This window comes from Salmo salar, chromosome ssa01 (genome assembly GCF_905237065.1).
Source record: "Salmo salar chromosome ssa01, Ssal_v3.1, whole genome shotgun sequence".
NCBI lineage: Eukaryota > Metazoa > Chordata > Actinopteri > Salmoniformes > Salmonidae > Salmo > Salmo salar.
In genome coordinates, this window is record NC_059442.1 from 32,257,289 (window position 1) to 32,285,087 (window position 27,799).

Genomic DNA, 27,799 nt, shown 5'->3' on the forward strand with positions numbered 1-27,799 from the left:
GGTTTTGTGTTATTCTACTACAATGGGTACTCAAAAGAAAGGCCAAAACTCAGGGGCGAAATATCCAAAGTACCTAAGCTTCAGGGCTCCTCACCCAGCCATCTAGTGGAGATATTGTACCAAGTTGAAAGTTGGTCAATACAATTCCTAAGGATTGACAAGTGTACTACAGCATCTTAATCTGAGAAATCAGGAAGAGTGGATGTAGGGAGGAAGTGATGTATGTCAGTACATATATGTACCACATGGTCTTGTGTGCACTTGCATAATTGGTTCATTAATGAGATAGGAGTGTTAAGAAGGAGTTTACCTTGTTTCTCTTGAAGTAGGCTCTGCGGCAGGCGGCAAAGCACTTCTCACTGCAGAAGCTCTTCAGCTCAGTGCCCATGTTGAGGGAATAGCGTTTGACGCCAACCTTCTGACACCATGCGCACATGATCTGGACGTTAGACACATCCTCGTCTGGGGGACCACAAACACAAACAGACACAATGTGAGGATAACTGGATAACACTCCAGCCAACCCCCCCCCCACCCAAACAAACTGACAGCCACCTGTCAAATCTCATCATGTGAATGATCCGACCAACAATGCATCCTGACAGTATTCCCCTTCCAAAAGAGGACAGTGCTTCCCACAGTGCTTCCCACCCCAAGGGTTTTTTGCTGCAGTCATGAAGGCAGTTAGAGACATTCTAACTAGACAGAGATGCCCTAAGAAAACGCTGTGGACAAAAATTGTTTGTCGATTTTAAAATGCTTCAGCTGAAGTCTACCTAATTAAATTGCAGAGGGCTTCATCGGAGATTCATTAGAACATGGAAACTAAACACCCTCCATGACATCAAATGGGTCTCTCATCTTAAACAAGGGTTGCTGGGTAATTTACATTGTTTTTTAGCCCCTCAGTGTTGTACTATGTGGAGAGACTTCTTCCTGTGAGACTCACAATTATCACATTATGACTAAGTGTGTGCAAAGGTGAAAAGAAATGTGCCCATTAGTCTTTCACCTCCGCTCACTCCCTTATCACACTGTGGTGGGTACTGGGAAGGCTTTTTCCCTCTTGTTAAGCTTAATAGATCTATAGTGCAAATCTGTTTTAAAGGAAAGACATTTTCAATTAAGGGGAATAACTCCCGGGAGGCCCAAAGATAGCACCGTGGCCACAGCATGCATATTTTATGCTCCTTTATGCTCCTGCTGTATGGCCCATATTGAGAGATCTCTGTAGAGGTAGGTGTGAATGGGGGTAGAAGAGCTCCAGTTAAAAATATGAATTTATTCTTTTAGAAAATATTCCTGGGGAAGTTCCCCCTCTACATCCCTGCATTATTGCATTGTTTTAGAAAATGTATGTTCTAAAGTCCCATGGCAACCTGGCAGTAATTAAATAAAATATTTGGCAACAACAAACAAGTTGAAGTGTGGCAGATAGCCGAGCGGTTAAGAGCGTTGGGCCAGTAACCGAATGGTTGCTAGTTCGACTCTCCGAGATGACTAGGTGAAAAATCTGTCGATGTGCCATTGAGCAAGGCACTTAACCCTAATTGCTCCTGTATTTTGCTCTGGATAAGAGTGTCTGCTAAATTACTAAAATGTAAAGTGTTCATTTGAAAGCATCTAATTATTTTCATACAAAAAGGTCACTTGACGTGGTATGTTTGCATTCAGATTTTTCTGGCCTTTTTCTCGGCTCTCGTTATGCGTTTCCTTATTAAAGAACTCACATCTGCTGGGAGAGAGCCTTGTACTGTAATTATGCAGCGCCCATATTAAATACCTCTATCATCCAGTGTACCTACACCTCAAAAGCCCCTCTATTGCTCTTGCAGGGCATATGAATAATTCAAAAGGGGTACAAGTTGGATGGGCGGTGGGAGGGGGAGCGGGGGCGGTTGGTGTTGAGCTGTGAGAGATGGACCATACCATCTGTTTTTCCCCCTGTGCTGTGTGAGGTTGTGTGAGGCTGTGAGGCCGCCTCTAGGGTGATGCCATGGCACTCTCCTCTCCCCACGCAGGCTGATGAGCCTCTTGAGTATCACGGCACACTTGTGGTTCAATGAAGCCCTCTGTCCATGTACATTTCCACTGAGTTGACCAGGTGATACTGACACTTAAACAGTTGGAGGAGGGGAGCCTGGGGTGTGTGTCTATGTATTTACAGACCTTTGTTCCTCATTTATCAAGTGATTGTAAAACTGACAGTGGATTTGAGCACTGAAATGGCAGTGATTCGTTAGATTCGTACTACACTTATGTATATTTGGGATTCGATTGTAGGATCCATTCTGATAGTCCTTAAAGTGCAAGCTTAAACACATGCAGTATGTTTGTTGTTTTTAGGTGTGTGTGAAGTGTTTTACCTGCTGGTGGCTTGATCATGGGGGGTGGGATCAGTGGAACTATGATGGGCATGTTCCCATGCTCCCTGGTGCTGGGTGTGGAGGTGGACGGGGTGGTGGAGGACTCTGTCACTCCGTTCCTCAATGTCGGTGTAGAGTGGGAGCTATTGGCTTGGTTTGGGGAGACATCACTATTCTCCCCCGATCCTCCTGGGATTTTTGGTAAAGAGTTTTCTGAGGGAGACAAAGTGAGTGTGCTGGTCTTTCTGGACTTGCTGTATGTAAAGCAATGGAAATGGACATCATTCATCACTTCAATGAATCCAAAGAATTATGCTTTTGACGCAAGATGGGTGTCCTTTGTGTTACCCTGGAAACCATGTTGGCAGCTTTGATTAGATAAGGCCCTATGCTTGCTCAATGCCTGATGTGAATTTCTACAATTTTATCCAACATTATAATCAGGGATCACCATGTAGAGATTCCAGAGACACTTGTTTAATCACCAATAGGAAAGCAAAGTGCAACTACACCATAATGACTGGATGATGCAACTACAGCAGATTTTGAACTGGATAGCCTGACTGAATTGCCTCATCAATCATGATAAACTACTGCCAAGTTGCAGCAGTACTTTCCCCAGCCTCTGTCCCTGACCCTGCAGAGGGAGTTTTCAACTCAGCATAGACAGTAAATGTCACATTTTGCATCACTTTTAATACCACTTGCAAAACCGTATTTTTAGATTAAGAAGTATGCTCCTGTGCACAGAAAATAGCTTTTTCAATGAATCAACAACTGCAATGACCAGATAAATAAATATCTGTCTCCATGGTTATGCTCACCTTTCAGGACAGAGATGTGTTGTTGTGCCTCTCCATCTGGGTAGTTCCGTATGTCGATGTTGTCCTGGTCTCTCAGGTCCACCTTGTCATAGCCATACCAGCCAAGCAGCTCATTCATGGTGTTCTCTGCAAAACTCTGCAAGACAAGAGACACAATATTTGCCATTAGGATTAACAAGCATGAACCCCGTTTCACTATTACATCACAGTGTAATGAGGGGAGCAATGAGGGATAAAAGGGGTTGTTTGCATATGAACAAGGTTTCCCCCCCCAAAACACACAATAAAGGAAATGCTTGTTATATGAAACAAAGCTACATGTTTTTTGAATGGGTTGCTCCAATTTCCTGCAATAATGCTTAATATATTCACAGTAGCAATTATTCACTGATGGCAGAATCCTAACTAGAGATACATGCACACGTACTAGATCAGGACAACTTGACAGCTGACTTATCCCAGACTGGTTTGATCAAGGCCTCGATTTACCAGCACACAATCTAATATAGCTTTTTACAGTTGATTTCCAGAAGCAATCCACATGAGTAGCATGTAACAAGTCTATACTGATCACAGCACAACAATTCCACATTGTCTACGTATCATACGTTATACAGAATTCCCAACCCATTAAACCATGACTGAGCACGACCACAGAGTTATTTTCACTGCACTTCCACTGCAAATCTACACAGGCAGTAATATCCAGTCAACCCCACCTCACATCCTTACATGTAAGGAGCACAATAGTGTTATTCTATTAAGACAGAACCCTCTGCCCCTCATACATTAAACCTGAAAATCTCAAGACACTCTCATAGTAGCACCAGAATTGTATGTAGACAGAGTTTGGTCATCTTTAGTGGTGCTACTATATGTTCATGTTGTAATTCTAACAGTTCAATTAGCTATCTAATTAGTGAATGTTAGGCTACCCAGGAAGCATTAACATGGCTGCCATAGCATTATGTGATGTCATGTAAATGACATAAATACAGCTTTTTGCCTGCAATTTCAATGGACAATCTCTCTCTCTCTCGCGCTCTCTCTCTCAATAAATCCAAGATGGCGTAGCAGTCAGACATCTTTGTCTTTGTCTTGTCCCATGTACATATCTTTTTATATCTTTTACTTTTTCTTCGCATTCTTTTCAATATTTTTCCTAAACCTCAACTTCTAAATACTCTCCTGCAACCCGCCTCACCCAATGTGGTGTGGATCTGTTTTTTTTCCTAAAGTATTTCTACTTACATCAGAACTGGAACTCCTCAACTGAAGCTAGCTAGCTAACTAAAAAATGCATGAAATGAAATGTATGCATTCACTACTGTAAGTCGCTCTGGATAAGAGCGTCTGCTAAATGACTAAAATGTAAAATGTAAATGTAGCTACCAGCTATCAGTCAGCTAACCACTGCTAGCGGTCATCAGCTAACCTTTAGCTTGGAAAGCTCTCACCAGTTCGAACAACGCGTTTCAAACCAGAGCATACCGGACCTATTTTTCTTTCCATATCCCCGGATTCCTACCGCAAACTCTGAACCTTTTCATCTGGACCATGGCAGCTAGCTAAGCGCAACCCGGGTTGACAACTCCTGGCTAACGTTTCTGTCCCGGAGCAAGCACCAATTAGCCTGCAGCTAGTCCATGCTATGCCCATCTCCCGGTGAGGGCTCCTGGGCTACTCCTGAAGCTCACTCCTCGGCTACAATATCCGAACCCCTTCTACTGCCGGTACGGGGTACGGAACCCCGCCGATCCTTCACGACTGGAATACCGACATAATCTGCCCGAGGATTCCAACAGACCCCCCAGGCGCGACGTCCCCTGAAGGCCCATTCTGCTAACCGCGGCCTGCTATCTATCTAGAGCATATTGGACTGTTAGCTGATCCATCGGCCAGTTTCTTGGACCCCTCTGCTACTTGGAACCCTACAAATTCCATGACTGGTCTACCGACGTCACCGCACGAAGAGGCAAAAACAGACTTTCCCCCATCGCGATGTCCCTCTAAGGCAATCTGCTAATTTGCTAGCCCCGGCCTGCTAACTACTAGCTTGCTAATCCCCGGCCTGCTAACTGCTAGCTTGCTAGCCCCGGCTTGCTAACTGTCTGAATCGCAGTGTCCCAAGCCAGCCCAACCACTCACTGGACCCATACCCATATGGCTGTGCATGCTTCTCCCTAATATCAACATGCCTTGTCCATTACTGTCCTGGTTAGTGATTACTGTCTTATTTCACTGTAGAGCCTCTAGCCCTGCTCAATATACCTTAACCAACCAGGTTGTTCCACCTCCCACATATGCGATGACATCACCTGGTTTAAACGTCTCAAGAGACTATATCTCTCTCATCATTACTCAATGCCTAGGTTTACCTCCAATGTACTCTCTTCCTACCATACCTTTGTCTGTACATTATGTCTTGAATCTATGCTATCGGGCCCAGAAACCTGCTCCTTTTACTCTCTGTTCCGAACGTGCTAGACGGCCAGTTCTTATAGCCTTTAGCCGTACCCTTATCCTCCCTCTCCTCTGTTCCTCTGGTGATGTAGAGGTTAATCCAGGACCTGCAGTGCCTAGCTCCACTCCTACTCCCCAGGTGCTCTCATTTGTTGACTTCTGTAACCGTAAAAGCCTTGGTTTCATGCATGTTAACATTAGAAGCCTACTCCCTAAGTTTGCTTTATTCACTGCTTTAGCACATTCTGCCAACCCAGATGTCTTAGCCGTGTCTGAATCCTGGCTTAGGAAAACCCTGAAATTTCCACCCCTAATTATAACATTTTCCGCCAAAATAGAACTGCCAAAGGGGGCGGCGTTGCAATCTACTGCAGAGATAGCCTGCAGAGTTCTGTCTTACTATCCAGGTCTGTAGCAAAACAATTCGAGCTTCTACTTCTAAAAATTCACCTTTCCAGAAACAAGTCTCTCACCGTTGCCGCTTGCTATAGACCACCCTCTGCCCCCAGCTGTGCCCTGGACACCATATGTGAATTGATTGCCCCCATCTATCTTCTGAGCTCGTGCTACTAGGTGACCTAAACTGGGACATGCTTAACACCCCGGCCATCCTACAATCTAAGCTTGATGCCCTCAATCTCACACAAATGATCAATGAACCTACCAGGTACAACCCCAAATCCGTAAACACGGGCACCCTCAGATATCATCCTAACTACCTCGCCCTCCAAATACACCTCTGCTGTTTTCAACCAAGATCTCAGCGATCACTGCCTCATTGCCTGCATCCGTAATGGGTCTGCGGTCAAACGGCCACCCCTCATCACTGTCAAAAGCTCCCTAAAACACTTCAGCGAACAGGCCTTTCTAATCTACCTGGCCGGGGTATCCTGGAATGACATTGACCTCATGCCGTCAGTAGAGGATGCCTGGTTATTCTTTAAAAGTGCCTTCCTCACCATCTTAAATAAGCATGCTCAATTCAAAAAATGTAGAACCCGGAATAGATATGGCCCTTGGTTCACTCCAGACCTGTCTGCCCTTGACCAGCACAAAAACATCCTGTGGCGTACTGCATTAGCATCAAATAGCCCCCGTGATATGCAACTTTTCAGGGAAGTTACAAACCAATATACACAGGCAGTTAGGAAAGCTAAGGGTAGCTTTTTCAAACAGAAATTTGCATCCTGTAGTACAAACTCAAAAAAGTTCTGGGACACTGTAAAGTCCATGGAGAATAAGAGCACCTCCTCCCAGCTGCCCACTGCACTGAGGTTAGGAAACACTGTCACTACTGATAAATCCACAATAATTGAGAATTTCAAGAAGCATTTTTCTACAGCTGGCCATAATTTCCACCTGGCTACCCCTACCCCGGTCAACAGCCCTGCGCTGCCCACAGCAACTCGGCCAAACCTCCCCCACTTCTCCTTCACCCAAATCCAGATAGCTGATGTTCTGAAAGAGCTGCAAAATCTGGACCCCTACAAATCAGCCGGGCTAGACAATCTGGACCATCTCTTTCTAAAATTATCTGCCGAAATTGTTGCAACCCCTATTACTAGCCTGTTCAACCTCTCTTTTGTATCGTCTGAGATTCCCATAGATTGGAAAGCTGCTGCGGTCATCCCCCTCTTCAAAGGGGGAGACACTCTAGACCCAAACTGCTACAGACCTATATCTATTCTACCCTGCCTTTCTAGGGTCTTTGAAAGCCAAGTTAACAAATAGATTACCGACCATTTCGAATCTCACCGTACCTTCTCCGCTATGCAATCTGGTTTCAGAGCTGGTGCACCTCAGCCATGCTCAAGGTCCTAAACGATATCATAACCACCATCAATAAGAGACATTACTGTGCAGCCGTATTCATCGACCTGGCTAAGGCTTTCGACTCTGTCAATCACAACATTCTTATTTGGCAGACTCAACAGCCTTGGTTTCTCAAAGGATTGCCTCGCTTGGTTCACCAACTACTTCTCCTAGAGAGTTCAGTATGTCAAATCGGAGGGCCTGTTGTCCGGACCTCTGGCAGTCTCTATGCGGGTGCCACAGGGTTCAATTCACGGGCAGACTCTCTTCTCTGTATACGTCAATGATGTCGCTCTCGCTGCTGGTGATTATTTGATCCACCTCTACGCAGACGACCCCATTCTGTATACCTCTGGCCCTTCGTTGGACACTGTGTTAACTAACCTCCAGATGAACTTCAATGCCATACAACTCTCCTTCCGTGGCCTCCAACTGCTCTTAAATGCAAGTAAAACTAAATGCATGCTCTTCAACTGTTCGCTGCCCGCACCTGCCCGCCCATCCAGCATCACTACTCTGGACGGTTCTGAATATGTGGACAACAACAAATAACTAGGTGTCTGGTTAGACTGTAAACTCTCCTTCCAGACTCACATTAAACATCTCCAATCCAGAATTAAATCTAGAATCGGGTTCCTATTTCGCAACAAAGCATCCTTCACTCATGCTGCCAAACATACCCTGGTAAAACTGACCATCCTACCGATCCTCGACTTCGGCGATGTCATTTACAAAATAGCCTCCAACACTCTACTCAACAAATTGGATGCAGTCTATCACAGTGCCATCCGTTTTGTCACCAAAGCCCCATATACTACCCACCACTGCGAACTGTATGCTCTCGTTGGCTGGCCCTCGCTTCATACTCGTCGCCAAACCCACTGGCTCCAGGTCATCTATAAGTCTCTGCTAGGTAAAGTCCCACCTTATCTCAGCTCACTGGTCACCATAGCAGCACCCACCCGTAGCACGCGCTCCAGCAGGTATATCTCACTGGTCACCCCCGAAGCCAATTCTTCCTTTGGCCACCTCTCCTTACAGTTCTCTGCTGCCAATGACTGGAACGAACTGCAAAAATCTCTGAAGCTGGAGACTCTTACCTCCCTCACTAGCTTTAAGCACCAGCTGTCAGAGCAGCTCACAGATCACTGCACCTGTACATAGCTCATCTGTAAATAGCCCATCCAATCTACCTCATCCCCATACTGTATTTATTTATTTATCTTGCTCCTTTGCACCCCAGTATCTCTACTTGCACATTCATCTTCTGCACACCCTACCATTCCAGTGTTTAATTGCTATATTGTAATTACTTCGCCACCATTTATTTTTTGCCTTACCTCTCTCATCCTACTTCATTTGCACATGCTGTATATAGATTTTTCTACTGTATTTTTGACTGTATGTTTGTTTATTCCATGTGTAATTCTGTGTTGTTGTATGTGTCGAACTGTTTTGCTTTATCTTGGCCAGGTCGCAGTTGCAAATGAGAACTTGTTCTCAACTAGCCTACCTGGTTAAATAAAGGTGAAAAAAAATACATATCACTATTGTCTCGCACGGACAAGGGGGCTCACCATGGAGTAGGGCGGGTTGCCATGGAGATCACCCGCCTTGCCTGCCCATGGGTGGGCCCGCTCAGCCCGAACCTGATGAGACACGAGTCATTTCATTACATTCTGGCATTGAACTGTCAATCAAATAGTACTCAATCAAGCATTTAATTGTCAATTACGGGCTGCCCTGTCAATACCACTGGATCAGGGAGGTAATTTCATTACATGAAAGCGTAATCAACATCAGTTATAACATCAGCTCGGAATCAAAAACTGTAGATGTGGAATCACAAGGCATGACATACAAGTAACATTTAGCCAAAGAAAAAAGGCAATGTTTTAGAAATACAAGCACTGAAAAACGTATATCTTACACCAAGAACAGACTGAGACAATACTAGGCTAGCTGCTTCACATGCCGATCATGTATATATTCATACCATATCTACTAAAGCGAACATCATGTCAAATCAATAATAATTTTGTTTTCATTATGACATTTGTAATCTATGCCCTAACCGATGAATTGCTTTTCAAAAGTTGCCTAAGCATCCATTGATATTACTGCCAGTCTTTAGCAGGGATGACTGGACCCTTAAGTGAGGTTATTCATTACAATCAGTTGGTCCAACACATTCGTTCAGGGTGAGGTGAGTTACCCCAACATCAATTCGGAGTGCAGCTGCACGAAACCCGATGGTAATGCCTGTGGTAAATTTGGGTTGACTTTGAATATCCCTATGGGGCTAGTTAGGGACCATCCGTAAATTACACAATGTACATGGGACAATATGTTCAAATTCCAATAGCTCCAAATTTCAATGACTTAATCACCCCCCCAGGACTGAGTTTGGGAAACCCGGTCTTAATATACCAAATCTAAAATTAGGCAAAATCAGCCGTCCTTTAAAAAAATGTTTGCCTTCAGCCCCTCTAGAGCAGTTGAATATTCCAATCACTAGGTGTCACTAAGGATGCTGAGAGGCATATCCACCACTTCACTGAGACTTCTTAGTCACTACACTCACAACAACATAACATAAAAAGACACAACGTCTGAGTTTCATCACCAGTCAATATCAATACTTATGGAGATCAAAAGATATAAACACATGAATAGTTAGTGAAAACAAAATCTAAGACATCATGACATCAAACACAAAAGGTCAATTGAAGTTTGCCTGAGACAGGTTCAATGAAAGAGTTTGTAGTCCCTACTATTGTCTCGGTTTGATTCTGCTGCGCTACTTCTTTCAACAACTTCTGAGGTTTTTACATGTTACAGAAGAATGTTGACTCTTGCTTGCCCATTGACTAAGTGCTTGTTTGACTCAGATGTGACTGGATCACATTACTCAAACAAAATGAAAGGGTGTAAAGCCAGCAACGGTCATCTGTCTGTCTCTCTCCGTCTTCAAGAAGGTTTGCCCTCGTCTTTGCTCCCTGTCCCCTCTGTCACCCTGCCACTTCCAGAAAGAGGGAGTGGTAAAGTGAGTGGAACCCAATCTGTTTGGCAGGTCATGAAAACAGCACACAGGCTTGATGAGGAGGGAGGCAGTGCTATGGTGCTGTCTGGTCACTGATAGTCAACTGTTTATTGCAAATGTGCAAACTCTCTGGACTGGACTAAACCTCTTCTATGGCAATACAATTTGTCAGGCTTGTCCTACAGAGTGTCCTTCAATCCTGGTCCTACAGGACTTTGTTCCAGCCCAGGACTAACACACCTGATTCAACTAACCATCAACCTCTTAATCAGTTGAATCAACAGAGATCAAAAGTGATCAATGTAGAAACAGAAGTATGAACAAACTTTAATATAAGAAATGGTCGCAAAATACCACCATTCAACCCCAATCACAGCTCTGCAAAACACTGACTTGCTGCCAATGTTCAACTTTGGAACAGAAAAAACTTTAGCAGTTTAGAATAATGATATTATTTTTATACAAAAGCTTGTTTCCTTCAGTTAGCAAGGGGTGCAAGGTAGGGGCGATCAGGGGGAATCCGATACCTTGGGCAGAAACCAGAGTAGGTCACAGTACACCATAATAAAAGTCTCATTGAGTGGGCCCTCCTTCAGACTCTCCTAGCCCAGACTTTCTCCCACTGCTCCGATTTCATTTCCCCCTACCTTCCTTGATATCTGATCCTGTGCAGACGCTCAGGTTTCAGTTTTTACAGCTTAGGCAGCCTATTGCTGTATACATTCCTTTCTCCCCTGCTCTTACTCTGCACTATCCCCTATCCCACCAAGTATCTCCTTGATTACTTACTGTGGCTTATTTTACCATGGTGCACATTAAAGCGGCACAAGATGAAGGAAACACTGTTGGATTTTCTGAGGTATGATCTCTCACAAGGGCACATTGTGTGGTGTTTTTTTTTTCATTCTTGCTTTTTCAAGCAGAAGAGAGAGGAGGGAGAAAAATGTTTAAAGTAGCAAACAGGCCTTCAGTTTATGGTTAAGGGAGAGAGTTAAACTGTAGCATGTTTGGCAGAGAATGTTTAAGATAGAGGCTTTTGAGATAAATACTGTATCTTACGGAAACATGGAACTAGGGCTACTTTTTCATCTGTATCCGCTAGTCTTATTGGTCTTTGTTTAGCAGTAACAATTTTGTCACACTGTGACATACAGTGCCTTCAGAAAGTATTCACACCCTCTTGACTTTTTCCACATTGTGTTGTGTTACTGTCTGAATTTAAAATGTATTACATTGAGATATTGTGACACTGGCCTATACACAATACCCCATAAGGTCAAAATGGAATTATATATACTGTACCAGTCAAAATTTTGGACACACGTACTCATTCAACGGTTTTTCTTTATTTTTTTTACTATTTTCTACATTGTAGAATAATATTGAAGACATCAAAACTATGAAATAACACATATGGAATCATGTAGTAACCATATTTTAGATTCTTCAAAGTAGCCACCCTTTGCCTTGATGACAGCTTTGCACACTCTTGGCATTCTCTTAACCAGCTTCACCTGGAATGATTTTCCAACAGTCTTGAAGGAGTTCCCACATATGCTGAGCACTTGTTGGCTGCTTTTCCTTCACTCTGTGGTCCAACTCATCCCAAACCATCTCAATTGGGTTGAGGTCAGGGGATTGTGGAGGCCAGGTCATCTGATGCAGCACTCCATCACTCTCCTTCTTGGTCAAATAGCCCTTACACAGCCTGAAGGTGTTGGATCATTGTACTGTTGAAAAACAAATGATAGTCCCACTAAGCTCAAACCAGATGAGATGGAGTATTGCTGCAGAATGCTGTGGTAGCCATGCTGGTGAAGTGTGCCTTGAATTCTAAATAAATCACAGACAGTGTCACCAGCAAAGCGCCCCCACACCATCACACCTCCTCCTCCATGCTTCACAGTGGGAACCACACATGCAGAGTTCATCCATTCATCTACTCTGCGTGGTTGGAACCAAAAATCTCAAATTTGGATTCATCCGACCAAAGGACTGATTTCCACCGGTCTCATGTCCATTGCTCGTGTTTCTTGGCACAAGCAAGTCTCTTCTTATTATTGGTGTTCTTTAGTAGTGGTTTCTTTGCAGCAATTCGACCATGAAGGCCTGATTCACGCAGTCTCCTCTGAACAGTTGATTTTGAGATGTGTCTGTGACTTGAACTCTGTGAAGCAGTTATTTGGCCTGCCATTTCTGAGGCTGGTAACTCTAATGAACTTATCCTCTGCAGCAGAGGTAACTCTGGGTCTTCTTTTCCTGTGGCGGTCCTCATGAGAGCCAGTGTACATCATTGCGCTTGGTGGTTTTTGCGACTGCACTTGAAGAAACTTTCAAAGTTCTTGAAATGTTCCGCATTGACTGACCTTGATGTCTTAAAGTAATGATGGGACTGTTATTTCTCTTTGCTTATTTGAGCTGTTCTTGACATAATATGGACTCAACTTTTAACAAGGCACACCTGTTAATTGAAATGCATTCCAGGTGACTACCTCATGAAGCTGGTTGAGAGAATGCCAAGAGTGTGCAAAGCTATCATCAAGGCAAAGGGTGGCTACTTTGAAGAATCTCAAATATAAAATAAATACAAATTGTTTAACACTTTTTTGGTTACTACATGATTCCATACGTGTTTCATATTGTTGATGTCTTCACTATTATTCTACAATGTAGAAAATAGTAAAAAATGAATAAAAACCCTTGAATAAATGAGTAGCTGTGTCCAGACTTTTGACTGGTACTGTATACAGTATATATATATTTTTTTTTAATTAAATAATAAAACTTGAAAAGCTGAAATGTCTTGAGTCAATAAGTATTCAGCCCCTTCGTTATGGCAAGCCGGAATAAGTTCAGGAGTAAAAATGTGCTTAACAAGTCACATAATAAGTTGCATGGACTCACTCTGTGTGCAGTAATAGTGTTTAACATGATATTTGAATAACTACCTCATCTCTGTACCACACATACAATTATCTGTAAGGTCCCTCAATCGAGCAGTGAATTTCAAACACAGATTCAACCACAAAGACCAGTGAGGTTTTCCGATGCCTCGCAAGAAGGGTATTGGTAGATGGGTAAAAATGTAAAAACAGACATTGAATATCCCTTTGAGCATGGTGAAGTTATTCATTACACATTGGATAGTGTATTATTTTTATTTCACCTTTATTTAACCAGGTAGGCCAGTTGAGAACAAGTTCTCATTTACAACTGCGACCTGGCCAAGATAAAGCAAAGCGGTGCGACAAAAACAACAACACAGAGTTACACATGGGATAAACAAACGTACAGTCAATAACACAATAGAAAAATCTATGTACAGTGTGTGCAAATGTAGTAAGGTTAGGGAGGTAAGGCAATAAATAGGCCATAGTGGCGAAATAATTACAATTTAGCATTAACACTGGAGTGAAAGATGTGCAGATGATAATGTGCAAGTAGAGATACTGGGGTGCAAAAGAGCAACAACAACAAAAAATAACAACATAGGGATGAGGTAGTTGGGTGGCTCTGACTGCTCTGTCTTCTCTGACAGCTGATGCTTAAAGTTAGTGAGGGAGATATAAGTCTCCAGCTTCAGTGATTTTTGCAATTCGTTCCAGTCATTGGCAGCAGAGAACTGGAAGGACAGGCAGCCGAAGGAAGTGTTGGCTTTGGGGATGACCAGTGAAATATACCTGCTGGAGCGCGTGCTATGGGTGGGTGTTGCTATGGTGACCAGTGAGCTGAGATAAGGCGGAGCTTTACCTAGCATAGACTTATAGATGACCAGATGCCAGTGGGTTTGGTGACGAATATGTAGTGAGGGCCAGCCAACGAGGGCATACAGGTCGCAGTGGTGGGTAGTATATGGGGCTTTGGTGACAAAACGGATGGCACTGTGATAGACTACATTCAATTTGCTGAGTAGAGTGAGTAGAGTGTATCAATACATCCAGTCACTACAAAGGTACGGGTGTCCATACTAACTCAATTTCCAGAGCGGAAAGAAACCTCTCAGGGATTTCACCATGAGGCCAATATTGACTTTAAAACAGTTACAGCGTTTATTGGCTGTGACGGAAGAAAACTGAGGGTGGATCAACAACGTTGTAGTTACTCCACAATACTAACCTAAATGATAGAGTGAAAAGAATAAACCCTGCACAGAATAAAAACATTCCAAAACATGCATCCTGTTTGCAATAAGGCACTAAAGTTAAACTCCAAAAGAAGGTGGCAACGAAATAAACGTTAAGTCCTGAATACAAAGTGTTATGTTTGGGGCAAATCCAACATAACACATCACTGAGTACCACTTTTTATATTTTCAAGCTTGGTGGTGGCTGCATCATGTTATGTGTACGCTTGTCATTGGCAAGGACTAAGGAGTTTTTTAGGATAAAAAGAAGCTAAGCACAGGCAAAATCCAAGAGGAAAACCTGGTTCAGTGTACTTTCCAACAGACACTGGGAGACAAATTCACCTTTCAGCAAGACAAAAACCTAAAACAGAAGGCCAAATATACACTGGAATTACTTACCAAGTTTTGACTTAAATCAGCTTGAAAGTCTATGGCAAGACTTGAAAATGGCTGTCTAGTAATGATCAACAACCAACTTTCAGAGCTGTAAGAATTTTTTCAAGACTGTGCAAATATTGTACAATCAAGGTGTACAAAGCCCTTAGAGACTTACCCAGAAAGACTCACAGCTTTAATTGCTGCCAAAGGTGATTCTAACATGTATTGACTCTGGGGTATAAATACTTACATAAATTAGATATTTCTGTATTTAATTTTCAATAAATTAGCTAAACTTTCTAAAAACAGATTTCCACTTTATCATTATTGTATTGTGTGTAGATGGGTGAGATAATTAATTTGGAATTCAAGCTGTAACACAACAAAATGTGGAATAAGGGGTATGAATACTTTCTGAAGGCACCGTAAATGGCATACAAAATAAAATCCATGAACACTTTCAGAGTCAGATTTGATTAAGTACCAGGTGCAAAGTTTAAACCTTGTTTTTCCAGATGGAATTACTGCATCTCAGTCAACATACATTGTGGCCCCATAACATTGTGGCCCCATAAGAGTATTGATGGTCAGGAACAGCTTGTTGGCACTACAGAACATCCTATAGACACAAACTGGCTAGGAATGCTATTTGATCGGTCTCTAATTCTATTACCACTTCCTTGATAATCACTTATCTGTTAAGGCTGACATAGAACTGGAATTCACAGTAGTAATTGAAAGATGTACATTGTACTTGATTTAGACTTTTGCTGTTTTCTGGCTACCATCAGCTCTGAATTGGAACTGTGTTCTTCCTTGTTGAAGGAGAATCAGTTAATCTTATATTTGGTTGTACGGAGACATACAGAATTCTCTACATATGCTGATACTTATACTATAGATGTGGCACCTTCCCCACTTTAAACTAAGCTAATTGCTTTAAACTAAGCTCATTGCTTTAAACTAAGCTAATTGCTTTAAACTAAGCTCATTGATGAGGAGATGGAACAGAAGGATATGGCAGCTTTGCTCTGAGTAGTTTTTTACAACTGATGTCAGTCAGTCACTTCAGAGAATGAATATGACTATTGAGTCATTTTCCCAACAGTGCAGACAACTTTTTCTGTCTGACACTATGAAATTAATTAAACTCTTGGACAGCATTTCATAATTTGATTGAGGGAGACAAAGAAACAAAATCTAATCCACAGAATACCATTATGTGCTAGTCAAAATAATTCCCATTTAGAATGCTTATTGGTCCATTGCCTCCCACTGGGCACAAAACAGTTGAATTGACTTTGTTCTCACGTAATTTCAATGAAATTACGTTGATATGCCACTCATTTTGTGGAAATTAAAATGAATCAATAAATAAACACGGCATCTTAAATGCAATAGGGCTGAATGTAGCACGCATGAGACCAATATTCAAATCCAAATATTGTATGTAGCATGCCTCCACACAATTCACAGCAAGAGAAAAAGGGGTGTTTCTCTGAAACCCAGTACACACACCTCTTTGACGAGAAGAGACATACATGATGCACACCAAAACGTCCGTAGGCTTTTCTGACAATCTTTGTTCATAATTCCTCTAAATCAAAATATAACAAATAAAACCCATACTCTAACAATAAGCCTATATCTGAATATGCTTTGGGAATTATTCTCTACTGGAAATTATTTTTCTCAACCCAGGCATAGAATGTGTACAAACAATGAACACATGATGAAACCCTGAGACAAAGCAGCGATAGGTTCCCTGCATGCCATGCCCTCTTCACGTTTTTTCCACAATGTACGACAATTCCATCACAGCAGGAAAATCTATCTTACTGCTAAATATTTAGATCAAAACATGGCATGCATAAGTGTACCATTAGGTAGACTTATAATGTATGCAGAACAGTATAACGCACGATAAACAATGTGATCTTGTGCGTCTGTAGACACACATCTGGAAGCACACCTCTAGCGCTTCGGCTCGTCCACAGCTGGAAAGGACAGATATCGTTTGGCTTAAGTTCACGATGCCGTCTCGAGACGATGTCGAGCGTTAATAATTTGCAGTAAGTCAATTTCCTTTCATAGATCATGATAGTCTCCCCGCGATGTTTTATTTTAAATGCGTAGGCTACACTCAGTGTTGTTTCTGCGGGAGTAGCGGTAGTAATAGTATAGTGGCACTGTTGACGCCTTGACTGACGCACTGGATTTACCATTTACTTCAATGGAACCATGTGGGCCAAGGAAAACCACACAAATTACTATAATGGGGTCCTAATTCTCCAGAATATGTTTTCCCATTCATTGCCAAAAAGTAAATGTGGGCTACTGGTAGGCCTATGTGGAACAACAAAGACGGTGTAGCCTAGGCTGTATTATAACGCATGGCAAGACATTCTACCCTATCCGTTTTTATTCAACCTGCTGTGGACACTGGACTATAAATGGGTTTAATTAATTCCCCAAAATGTATATGACGTTGAACTTATTCGCTATTCATCCAATACATTGCATCAATGAATCAGGTCTGCTCTAAAATGTGAAAGAGGATGCGCGCTTTACGCATCCACATATATCACGCGTTTTAATGAGTGCTCTGTTTCCATGCGTAATCACAACCAAGTGGTCCAATGTCGATCACTTACCTTCATTTCTTCGTTGATTTCCCTTTTCACGGGGTGAGCCGGTTTTCTGCTTCTTTTATTTTCGGGGGGTCTGCCCTCTTTTTCCATCTCTGCCATTTTTTATAATAGCTCTGTCAATATTTGCGATTGGGGTAGAGTGGACAAGTGCGAGGCGGGGCCGCTTTAAAGTTGCCCAAAGGCTAATGTCAAGCTGGGGAACAGCCCGGGTGAAGTTGATGATGCCGTTGAGGGCTTGCGTTGCCCAGTTAAGTCAGCCATCTTATGCCCCTATTTTTCCACGGTCTGTGCGCAAGTTGGTGTGTGTGAGCTGCCTCTGAGTCAAATGAGAGGTTGAGTGAGAAAAAAATCTAGACAGGGGGAGGAGCGTCCCCTGTAACATAATATGACGCTGTTGATCAGAGGTGGGCTATTTCCTCTCGATTTTCCGTAACGTTTTAACTTTGGGCCCTCCTCACCTCACACATGCAATCTTACAACCTAGTCTGGTGGGTTCTCCCACTTCATGAAGGTATTTTCGCCCTATCCTGTCTGCCACTGCTGGACAGATGTTGCTTATCTGTAGCAATTACAGATTTACAATAGAAATTGTGCAAGCCTCTGACAGGTGGTCCCAGTCAAGTTCTTGACCTCTTCCGTGTGATAGAACCAAGGAGTTTAGGTAGAACTCAGTTGCAAAGAAGGCAAAGCTCTAACACACTTGCATGATTTTATGGTGAGAAGAGGCAGATGCCCCCCTACTTAGCATATTAGCTCCATGACTTTCCACAGAGTGTATCTACTGTAAGGTGGCTTCCTTCCTTCCTGGTAGGCTATAATTGCTTTTACTATCCTCAATGCAGATGAAGGAAAGGAGAGGCATCATCATCAATCCACAGAGGAGTCCCAAAAATGGGAGCTCCTTGTTCTAAAAGAAAATGTCCTTGAAATAATATCCCTGTCTAGTCTCGTTCATAAGCAGATAGTGTGACTCAATGAGTGCATTGTCCAGCGTATGCATGCACAGACAGACAGACAGACAGACAGACAGACAGACAGACAGACAGACAGACAGACAGACAGACAGACAGACAGACAGACAGACAGACAGACAGACAGCCTGCCTGCAGTTCAATACTGTTACATGAATTGAAACATAATAATTATGTTTTTCCTGTAGAATAGTCAACACAAAATGTAATGTAGCACAGCTCCTTCCACTCAACCAGACCCTCCAGACATCTGCAATTGGTAGTTGTGTTATTACACAGGTAGGCTTATATGAGAAACTTGGTGTGTTATCAAAATGTTTAATGAAAGTAAACACATATTTAATGAAATTACAGCTATCAGTCATATTTAACAGATTTAGATTTTTTTCCCTTGAGTCCTTGCTCAACGGCTGCATTTACACAGGCAGCCCAATTCTGCTATTTTTTTCAACAATTTTGTCTTTTGACCTATCAGATTCGACAGTAGATCGGAATCGGACTGTCTGTGTAAACACAGCTAAAGATGCTCTAAGGCTGCATTTACACAGGCAGCCCAATTCTAATTGATGTTTTGAACAATCAGATCAGCTCTTTTGCCAATAATTGGCCAAAATATCAGAATTGGGCTGCCTGTGTAAATGCAGCCAAAGTTCTCAGAATAAGAGTGAATTTACAACTGTGACCCATGGTGAAGATCCCACGCTTATAGAGTATGACGTAGATGTAAAAAGTAAACAGCATAGTGGGTCAATTTCCGCAACAACTAACAGCATTGAAGAGCGAAGCTACAACTTCTCCCCTGTTTGGTGTGATGGCTACCATGCTGTCAACAGCATGAAGCGAACCCGTGCACATGTGTAGATACTGTGTGTGACTGTGAAAGAGCCAAGTCTTCCATCTCGCTCATCTCAATATCTGCGGTGCTGCTCGTGGCAACGTCATTTCGCTGAGTCTACCTTTAATTAGGCAAGCTTTTTTATTGGTAGCACACTGGTGCTCCCAACTTTAAAAAGTTAGGAGCACAAATTTTTGAATATTTTATTTCAAAAGAAACATTGAACATCTAACAGTCAAATCATGGTGTAAAACAGGTGAGCTGGTTCTACTCTTTTTGGCCATTTTCTAGTATTTTGTGGTGGAAAACTGAGCTGGTTGAGCACAGGCCTAACTTAAAATGTTTTGACAATTTCATTTTTTTGCTTACAATTGCCCTTCCCTGTTGCACACAACAAGCTTCCATTCCCCATGTCACAAGAGGATTTATGGCTGATTTTAGGTTAAATCGTCAACCCTGTTATTTTATTTGGCACTTAATAGGCACTTACTATATAGTATTTTGTTTCTCTTGAGATGTGAAAACGTGTTTTTTATTAAGTTGAACATGTGCTCTGTATGACAGAATGTTAAAATGGGGTGAAATCAAAGTTTTTGTTGTTGTTGAAAAGGCACCAATTGGTGGAACGACCCAAAGAGGGCTAAGCAATTTTATCAACTTCCACTGTCCTCCCAAGAGTTTCTGAATTCCCTCAGGTGAGGTGAAATGATAGGCTACAATGTATCGACTTTGCTCGCCGCTGATACAAACGTAACAGCAGCAGGAGCGCACCAGACACGAACACAAATGTAACAACTGTGATGCCAATGACAAATTCTAGCCTACATGGTGGTATCATGTCAGCTTTGTTAGCCTAAATGACTTTTCAATAATCATATTATATCAAAGACACTTCTTCTGAAGGATATCCAAAATCGGAAGAAAAAAATCCATGTTTTTTTCCTCCATTTTATTTCACACCGAATGTTGGATCCTTCTCAATTAGTCAAATTAAACAATGTTTTGTCAATTTTTCTACACGCAACCCTAATCTTTTTTTGCTAAATTGCGTGACGGTTTGTACTGAATGACGCGTTTCCCCCCAAAACATTCTTCAACGTTCTCGAACAGATTTTGAGGTACGTTTACTCCGTTAGGTGGGTGTCGCGGGTGTGGCTTGAAGCTATGAGTGCCTTATTCAAAGGCCAGCAATGCATTTTGCCAACCCCTTCCCATTTTTCAACTGGTTGTTCAGAACCGCACAGTTTCCGTTTAACTGAATGTTGCACACCGTTTTTTCGGCTCGCCACTGGTTAATAAGGCACAAAGTCCATGAGACACAAAGTAATAAACACCACCAATTTCTACAATTTATCTTCTTAAAACCTGTTTTTAAACCTATCCCTAACATTAACCACAATGCTAAGCGTATGCCTACAATAATCTTAAATTAAGACCATAAAGCAAATGTTTGTTTTCATACATACATTTATGTACGATATAGCCAATAGTGGATGTGCTATCTAGTGGAAACATTGTTTTCGAACTGAACGCAGCCCAGGGCACGTCAATCAACAACTGTTGTAAAGTTTCTGCGACATACCGTATTGCGTTTCGTCAAGATGGCGGCCTCCTATGTCATTGTTTAACATTTTAGGTCGTGTGTTACGGTATATATACTGGACATTTTATAGGATACATTAAAGGGTATACGTATCAAATTAAGTAGGGTGATAACATTATGTATAATACTTATTTCAGTTAATGTGACTGTCGACAGCGAGGATGATATCCATCATAATAACATTAGGTTCTGTAAATATGGATGGATAGCTAGCTAACAGTTACATATCTAATTTAATCAGTTAATGTAATTTTCCTGCCACCGTTTATTTATTTAATCGACTTAGCTATCTATACTAGCTTGTGTCAAGCTTGGATATAGACCTGTAAAGGGTTTGCTTGATATCTGTTTAAACTTTAATTAGTAAAAGACCTTCAGCTGTAAAGATGACAGTAATTTGGTCTCGGCTCTCGTGCATTGTTTTGCTAAACCGTGGACAGAGGAACATAAGTCTTTTCTCCAACACAACGCCTTCTAATTGGAATAAAGTGGTCTCGGATGCAGAGAAAATCGTGGGTTATCCGACTTCTTTTATGAGCCTACGCTGCTTGCTGAGTGATGAACTCAGTAATGTAGCAATGCACGTGAGGAAACTGGTTGGAACAAAACACCCGTTACTCAACACTGCAAGGTATTGTTTACACACGATCATCTAGTATTGCATACATTACATAATGTTTGTAATGCAAATGCCAAATCTTCCAATGCACAATTTCATCATACACAATGCAACTCTATATTGGCTGTGGTTTTAGAATACCTGATTTTATGGACCTGTCATGGCTATGACGTCATTCACCATCTTTTACATTTTTTATTAATTTCACCTTTATTTAACCAGGTAGGCCAGTTGAGAAAAAGTTCTCATTTACAACTGCGACCTGGCCAAGATAAAGCAAAGTAGTGTGACACAAACAACACAGAGTTACACATGGAATAAACAAACGTACAGTCAATAACACAATAGAAAAGTCTATATACCGTGTGTGCAAATGGCGTAAGGAGGTAAGGCAATAAATAGGCCATAGTAACGAAGTAATTACAATTCAACAAGTTAACACTGGAGTGATAGATGTGCAAGTGGAAATACTGGTGTGCAAAAAAGTAAATAAAACAATATGGGGATGAGGTAGGTTGTTGGATGGGCTATTTACAGATGGGCTGTGTACAGCTGCAGCGATCGGTAAGCTGCACAGATAGCTGATTCTTAAAGTTAATGAGGGAGATATGTCTCCAACTTCAGCGATTAAAAAAAATAAAATAATAATAATATATATATATATATATGTGCAATTCGTTCCAGTCATTGGTAGCAGAGAACTGGAAGGAAAGGTGGCCAAATGGGGTGTTGGCTTTGGGGGTGACCAGTGAAATATACCTGCTGGAGCGCGTGCTATGGGTGAGTGCTGCTATGGTGACCAGTGAGCTGAGATAAGGTGGAGCTTTACCTAGCAGAGACTTATAGATGACCTGGAGCCAGTGGGTCTGAGGGCGAATATGTAGCGAGGGCCAGCCGACGAGAGCATACAGGTCGCAGTGGTGGGTAGTATATGGGGCTTTGGTGACAAAACGGATGGCACTGTGATAGACTGCATCCAGTTTGCTGAGTAGAGTGGTGGAGGCTATTTTGTAAATGACATCGCCAAAGTCGAGGATCGGTAGGATAGTCAGTTTTATGAGGGTATGTTTGGCAGCATGAGTGAAGGAGGCTTTGTTGCGAAATAGGAAGCTGATTCTAGATTTAATTTTGGATTGGAGATGTTTAATATGAGTCTGGAAGGAGAGTTTACAGTCTAGCCAGACACCTAGGTGTTTGTAGTTGTCCACATATTCTAAGTCAGAACCATCCAGAGTAGTGATGCTGGTCGGGTGGGCGGGTGTGGGCAGAGATCGGTTGAAGAGCATGCATTTAGTTTTACTAGCGTTTAAGAGCAGTTGGAGGCCACGGAAGGAGTGTTGTATGGCATTGAAGCTCGTTTGGAGGTTTGATAACACAGTGTCCAAAGAAGCACCAGATGTATACAGAATGGTGTGGTCTGCATAGAGGTGGATCAAGGAATCACTCGCAGCAAGAGCGACTTCGTTCATATATACAGAAAAAAGAGTCGGCCCGAGAATTGAACCCTGTGGTACCCTCATAGAGACTGCCAGAGGTCCGGACAACAGGCCCTCCGATTTGACACACTGAACTCTATCTGAGAAGTAGTTGGTGAACCAGGCGAGGGAGTCATTTGAGAAACCAAGGCTGTTGAGTCTGCCGATAAGAATACGGTGATTGACAGAGTCGAAAGCCTTGGCCAGGTCGATGAAGACAGCTGCACAGTCCTGTCTTTCATCGATGGCAGTTATGATATCGTTTAGTGCCTTGAGCGTGGCTGAGGTGCACCCGTGACCAGCTCGGAATCCGGATTGCACAGCGGAGAAGGTACGGTGGGATTCGAAATGGTCAGTGATCTGTTTGTTAACTTGGCATTTGAAGACTTTAGAAAGGCAGGGCAGGATGGATATAGGTCTGTAACAGTTTGGGTCTAGTGTCACCCCCGCATCTTCCCAAGTATAACTTCTGATAGAGCTGATCCAACCAACTTCTGCCTTCTCGACTGACAAGTTCACCCCCACAACAATGCCCCAAAATGTAGGTGCACTAAAGGGCATGCTTTCTTTCATATAGGGCTGTCACAGCTGGCACCATATGCCGTCGGGCCACTAGAGCTCACTTTTAGTGACCCAAGCCATGCTGCAGTTACTGGGTACTAGTGTGTGTGCCATCATGGCACTCCTTGTCATGGAAGTTGACATGAAGCAAACAGATCTGGGACCAGGCAATGCTGCAGTTAGTTACGAAATGTGGCGATGAATTATGTAGACAATGCCATGCACATTTACATAGAAAAATGCTAAATGTCCCTTGTCTGTCACGAATGTTGAATACAATTATATTTAAACTTACTCTGCCGATTGTCTGTGGTGTTGGTGGTCCATCTCTGGTCGAAATCTGAGAGAAAATATCCACAGGAAAGTATTATTAAACCTACTTCAGAAAGTGGGTCTATGGGCCTCCCGAGTGGCACAGCTGTCTAAGGCACTGCATCACAGCGCTTGAGGTGTCACTACAGACCCGGGTTCGATCCCAGGCTGTGGCACAGCCACACACAATTGGCCCAGCGTCGTCTGGGTTAGGGGAGGGTTTGGCCGGCCGGGATTTCCTTGTCCCATCGCGCTCTAGCGACTCCTTGAGGCGGGCTGGGCGCATGCAAGATGACTCGGTCACCAGCTGGACGGTTTCCTATGATACATTGGTGCGGCTGGCTTCCGGGTTAAGCGAGCAGTGTGTCATGCATACTAACCGAAGTCTTACAGGTGTTTACATGGTTTTGTTTACATTTTGAGCAGCTGAAGGACCAACACTACGGACAATCGGGCAGAGTGTAAGTTCAAATATAATTTTATTTAACATTCTTGCTTGCAGAGCACCTGAGAGGACCAATCCATGATCCTATATTTGGTGCACCTACTCTGTCATGTTAGGTTGTATTTTGAGTTGACAATTCCTTTTAATTTATCATAATTACATTTCATTAGAAAACCCATTGTTTCTGGCGCCTCAGTACAGTCTACGCCAGGGGTATTCCGTTCTTACCCTTCAAGGTCCGGAGCCTGCTGTTTCTCTGTTCTACCTGATAATTAATTGCAGCCACCTTGTGTCCCAGGTCTAAATCAGTCACTGATTAGAGGGGAACAATAAAAAAATGCAGTGGAACTGTCTTCGAGGTCTAGAGCTAAGTTTGAGGGGTCTAGGCTATAGGCTAAGTGTGGCAAAGATGCTGGCATTGAGAGCAAGTGTGATTGACTGGATGGTTGTCACAGGCAAAGCCCCATAATTAACCATCCTAATGTCTCAGAAAAGTTTGAATTTCTTATTTTATTTCATGGTTGCTTTTACTGCTCCCAGAGTAAGATGCTGGTGTGTCTTGTTTCTCTGAGCTGTAGAAGAGTGAGCTGGGTACAGTGGCTACCCCCTTGTGGCTTGTACTGGCAATTTAAATAGTCTCCTCTCCTCGTACAGTGCCTGCTGGTATTGGGTGCAAAGTTATGTGTAGACTAGAGTGACCTCCTCTGACAAATAGTGTCATCCAGTAAATGTAACAAAGCAAAAAAAATAGCCTGAAATTAAATGTGAACATAACAAAACATATTGGCTAAGTTGCTTATAAAAACAGCCTACAGTAAATCAAATGGAGGATTTAAATAGAATAAAAAGACGCAATGATGCATTGTGGATCACGGAATGACAACTAAAAGAAAGCCAATTTTGGTGATTTTCCTTAAGTGAATTGTAGTCTACTAAAAGGTGAAACAAAATAAACTTCTCGTTTTATTATTCCATGTCTAATTTAAATGAAAAGTCCCATGGAATCTGTGCTGTTTGGATTATGTTAAATGATCAACCCCAAATGAGTGTGTGACATTGACAGAGTGAAATTAACTGATCTAACATTTGACCTCTGTTAGAGGTTAGAACTTTGATTTTATAGTACGCCTATCACTTAGTTGAAAGTGATTCATTACAAAGCCTCGTAGCTGAATTTGACCAAATTACCCCTTAAGCATTTACCCTCCCACCACTTCAACAAAGATATTCCCCTGCAATACGTCTTATTTTTTACCTCACTAAACTATCAGCTAGATAGAGTGCATTCGGAAAGTATTCAGACCCCTTGGCTTACAGCCTTATTATAAAATGTATTATAATTCCCCCCAATCAATCTACACATACTACCCCATAATGACAAAGCAAAAAAGGTTTTTAGAAATGTTTGCTAATTTATAAATCAAAAAAACGGAAATATCACATTTACATAAGAATTCAGACTTTGTTGAAGCACCTTTTGGCAGCGATTACAGCCTAGATTCTCCTTAGGTATGATGCCTCAAGCTTGGCACACTTGTATTTGGGGAGTTTCTCCCATTCTTCCCTGCAGATCCTCTCAAGCGCTGTCAGGTTGGATGTGGAGCACAGCTGCACAGCTATTTTCGGGTCTCTCCAGAGATGTTCGATCGTGTTCAAGTCCGGCCTCTGGCTGGGCCACTCAAGGTCAAGGACATTGAGAGACTTGACCCGAAGCCACTCCTGCGTTGTCTTGACTGTGTGCTTAGGGTCGTTGTTCTGTTGGAAGGTGAACCTTCACCCCAGTCTGAGGTCCTGAGCGCTCTGGATCAGCTTTTCATCACGGTTCTCTCTGTACTTTGCTTGGTTCATCTTTTCCTCGATCCTGACTAGTCTCTCAGTCCCTGCCTCTGAAAAACATCACCTTAGAATGATGCTGCCACCATGCTTCACCGTGGAGATGGTGCCAGGTTTCCTCTAGATGTGACACTTGGCATTCAGGCCAAAGAGTTCAATCTTGGTTTCATCAGACCAGAGAATCTTTAGGTGCCTTTTGGCAAACTCCAAGTGGACTGTCGTGCTTTTTACTGAGTGGCTTCCGTCTGGCTACTCTACCATAAAGGCCTGATTGGTGGAGAGTTGCAGTGATGGTTGACCTTCTGGAAGGTTCTCCCATCTCCACAAAGGAGCCTTGGAGCTCTGTCAGAGTGACCATCGGGTTCTTGGTCACCTCCCTGACCAAGGCCCTTTTCCCCTGATTGCTCAGTTTGGCCAGGCGGCCAGCTATAAGAAGAGCCTTGGTGGTTCCAAACTTCTTCCATTTAAGAAGGATGGAGGCCACTGTGCTCTTGGGGACCTTCAATGCTGCGGAAATGTTTTTGTACCATTCCCAAGATCTGTGCCTCGACCCAATCCTGTCTCGTCGCTCTACAGACAACTCCCTCGACCTCATGGCTTGATTTGTTTTCAACTGTGGGACCTTATATAGACAGGTGTGTGCCTTTCCAAATCATGTTCAATCAATTGAGTTTACCACAAGTGGACTCTATCAAGTTGTAGAAACATCTCAAGGATGATCAATGGAAACGGAATGCACCTGAGCTAAATTTCGAGTCTCATAGCAAATGGTCTGAATACTTATGTAAATAAGGTATTTCTGTTTTATTTTTAATACATTTGCAAAAATGTCTAAACCTGTTCTCTCTTAGTCAATATGAGGTATTGTGTTTAGGATTGATGAAAATATTTTATACATTTTCATATAAGTCTGTAATGTAACAAAATGTGGATAAAGGGGTCTGAATACTTTCCGAATGCACTGTAGTTAGTTTACCCTCCAGTGCCATCTCTCTTCACTGGGGATGAATGGCTCCTCACTGAAAGAAATAAAGAAAGGGACATGGAATGATAGTGCTGGAATCCAATCCCGCCATTGCAGACGAGTGTGTTGGAAACTGTAGCTCAAGGGTGTAATAACCTATACACCTAAATCTGATATGACAATCCATTTGGGTGTTGTAGTGCGGGGGCGAAGTGGACCTCTGACAGTCTGACTCCTCACTGTCAGCTTGGGTTGGCTGGTTCCTATTTCCTACTGTGTCTCCGCCCAAGACGCGGCGCAGATAAAAATATCCACAATAGCAGACAGGCAGACCCTTGTGGAGTTGTGTTTCGGTTTTCCGTTTCCTTTCATTCAAAAAAATGCAGCTCAGCTAACTTTGCCCAAAGTCTGGAGTTAGTGTGGCCATGCAGGAAAAAGGACCTTTCACTTTGTAGCAGGGAAAGACCTTGACACAGTTTGACTTTTCTCTTCAGGTGGCTTCCATTCTTTTTGACTGA

At 42.6% G+C, this 27,799-nt stretch overlaps 2 protein-coding genes across 4 annotated transcripts in view; one reads left to right on the forward strand and one right to left on the reverse strand.

Moving 5' to 3' along the window:
• sobpa (sine oculis binding protein homolog (Drosophila) a) overlaps nt 1-18,000 on the reverse strand; it is a 29,893-nt gene extending 11,893 nt beyond the window's left edge. Inside the window, 5 exon segments of the mRNA XM_014192170.2 lie at nt 311-462; nt 2,367-2,579; nt 3,191-3,326; nt 9,043-9,114; nt 17,667-18,000. Coding sequence (XP_014047645.1) covers nt 311-462; nt 2,367-2,579; nt 3,191-3,326; nt 9,043-9,114; nt 17,667-17,762 — 669 coding nt within the window. The 5' untranslated portion in view covers nt 17,763-18,000.
• pdss2 (prenyl (decaprenyl) diphosphate synthase, subunit 2) overlaps nt 16,801-27,799 on the forward strand; it is a 52,101-nt gene continuing 41,102 nt past the window's right edge. For 2 of the 3 annotated variants that reach the window (XM_014192248.2, XM_014192256.2), the window contains exon 1: nt 21,040-21,703. In XM_014192248.2, coding sequence (XP_014047723.1) covers nt 21,459-21,703 — 245 coding nt within the window. In that variant the 5' untranslated portion in view covers nt 21,040-21,458. Of the gene's footprint in view, nt 17,085-21,039; nt 21,704-27,799 lie in introns of those variants that run through there. The other variant, XM_014192265.2, reaches the window with a different exon arrangement.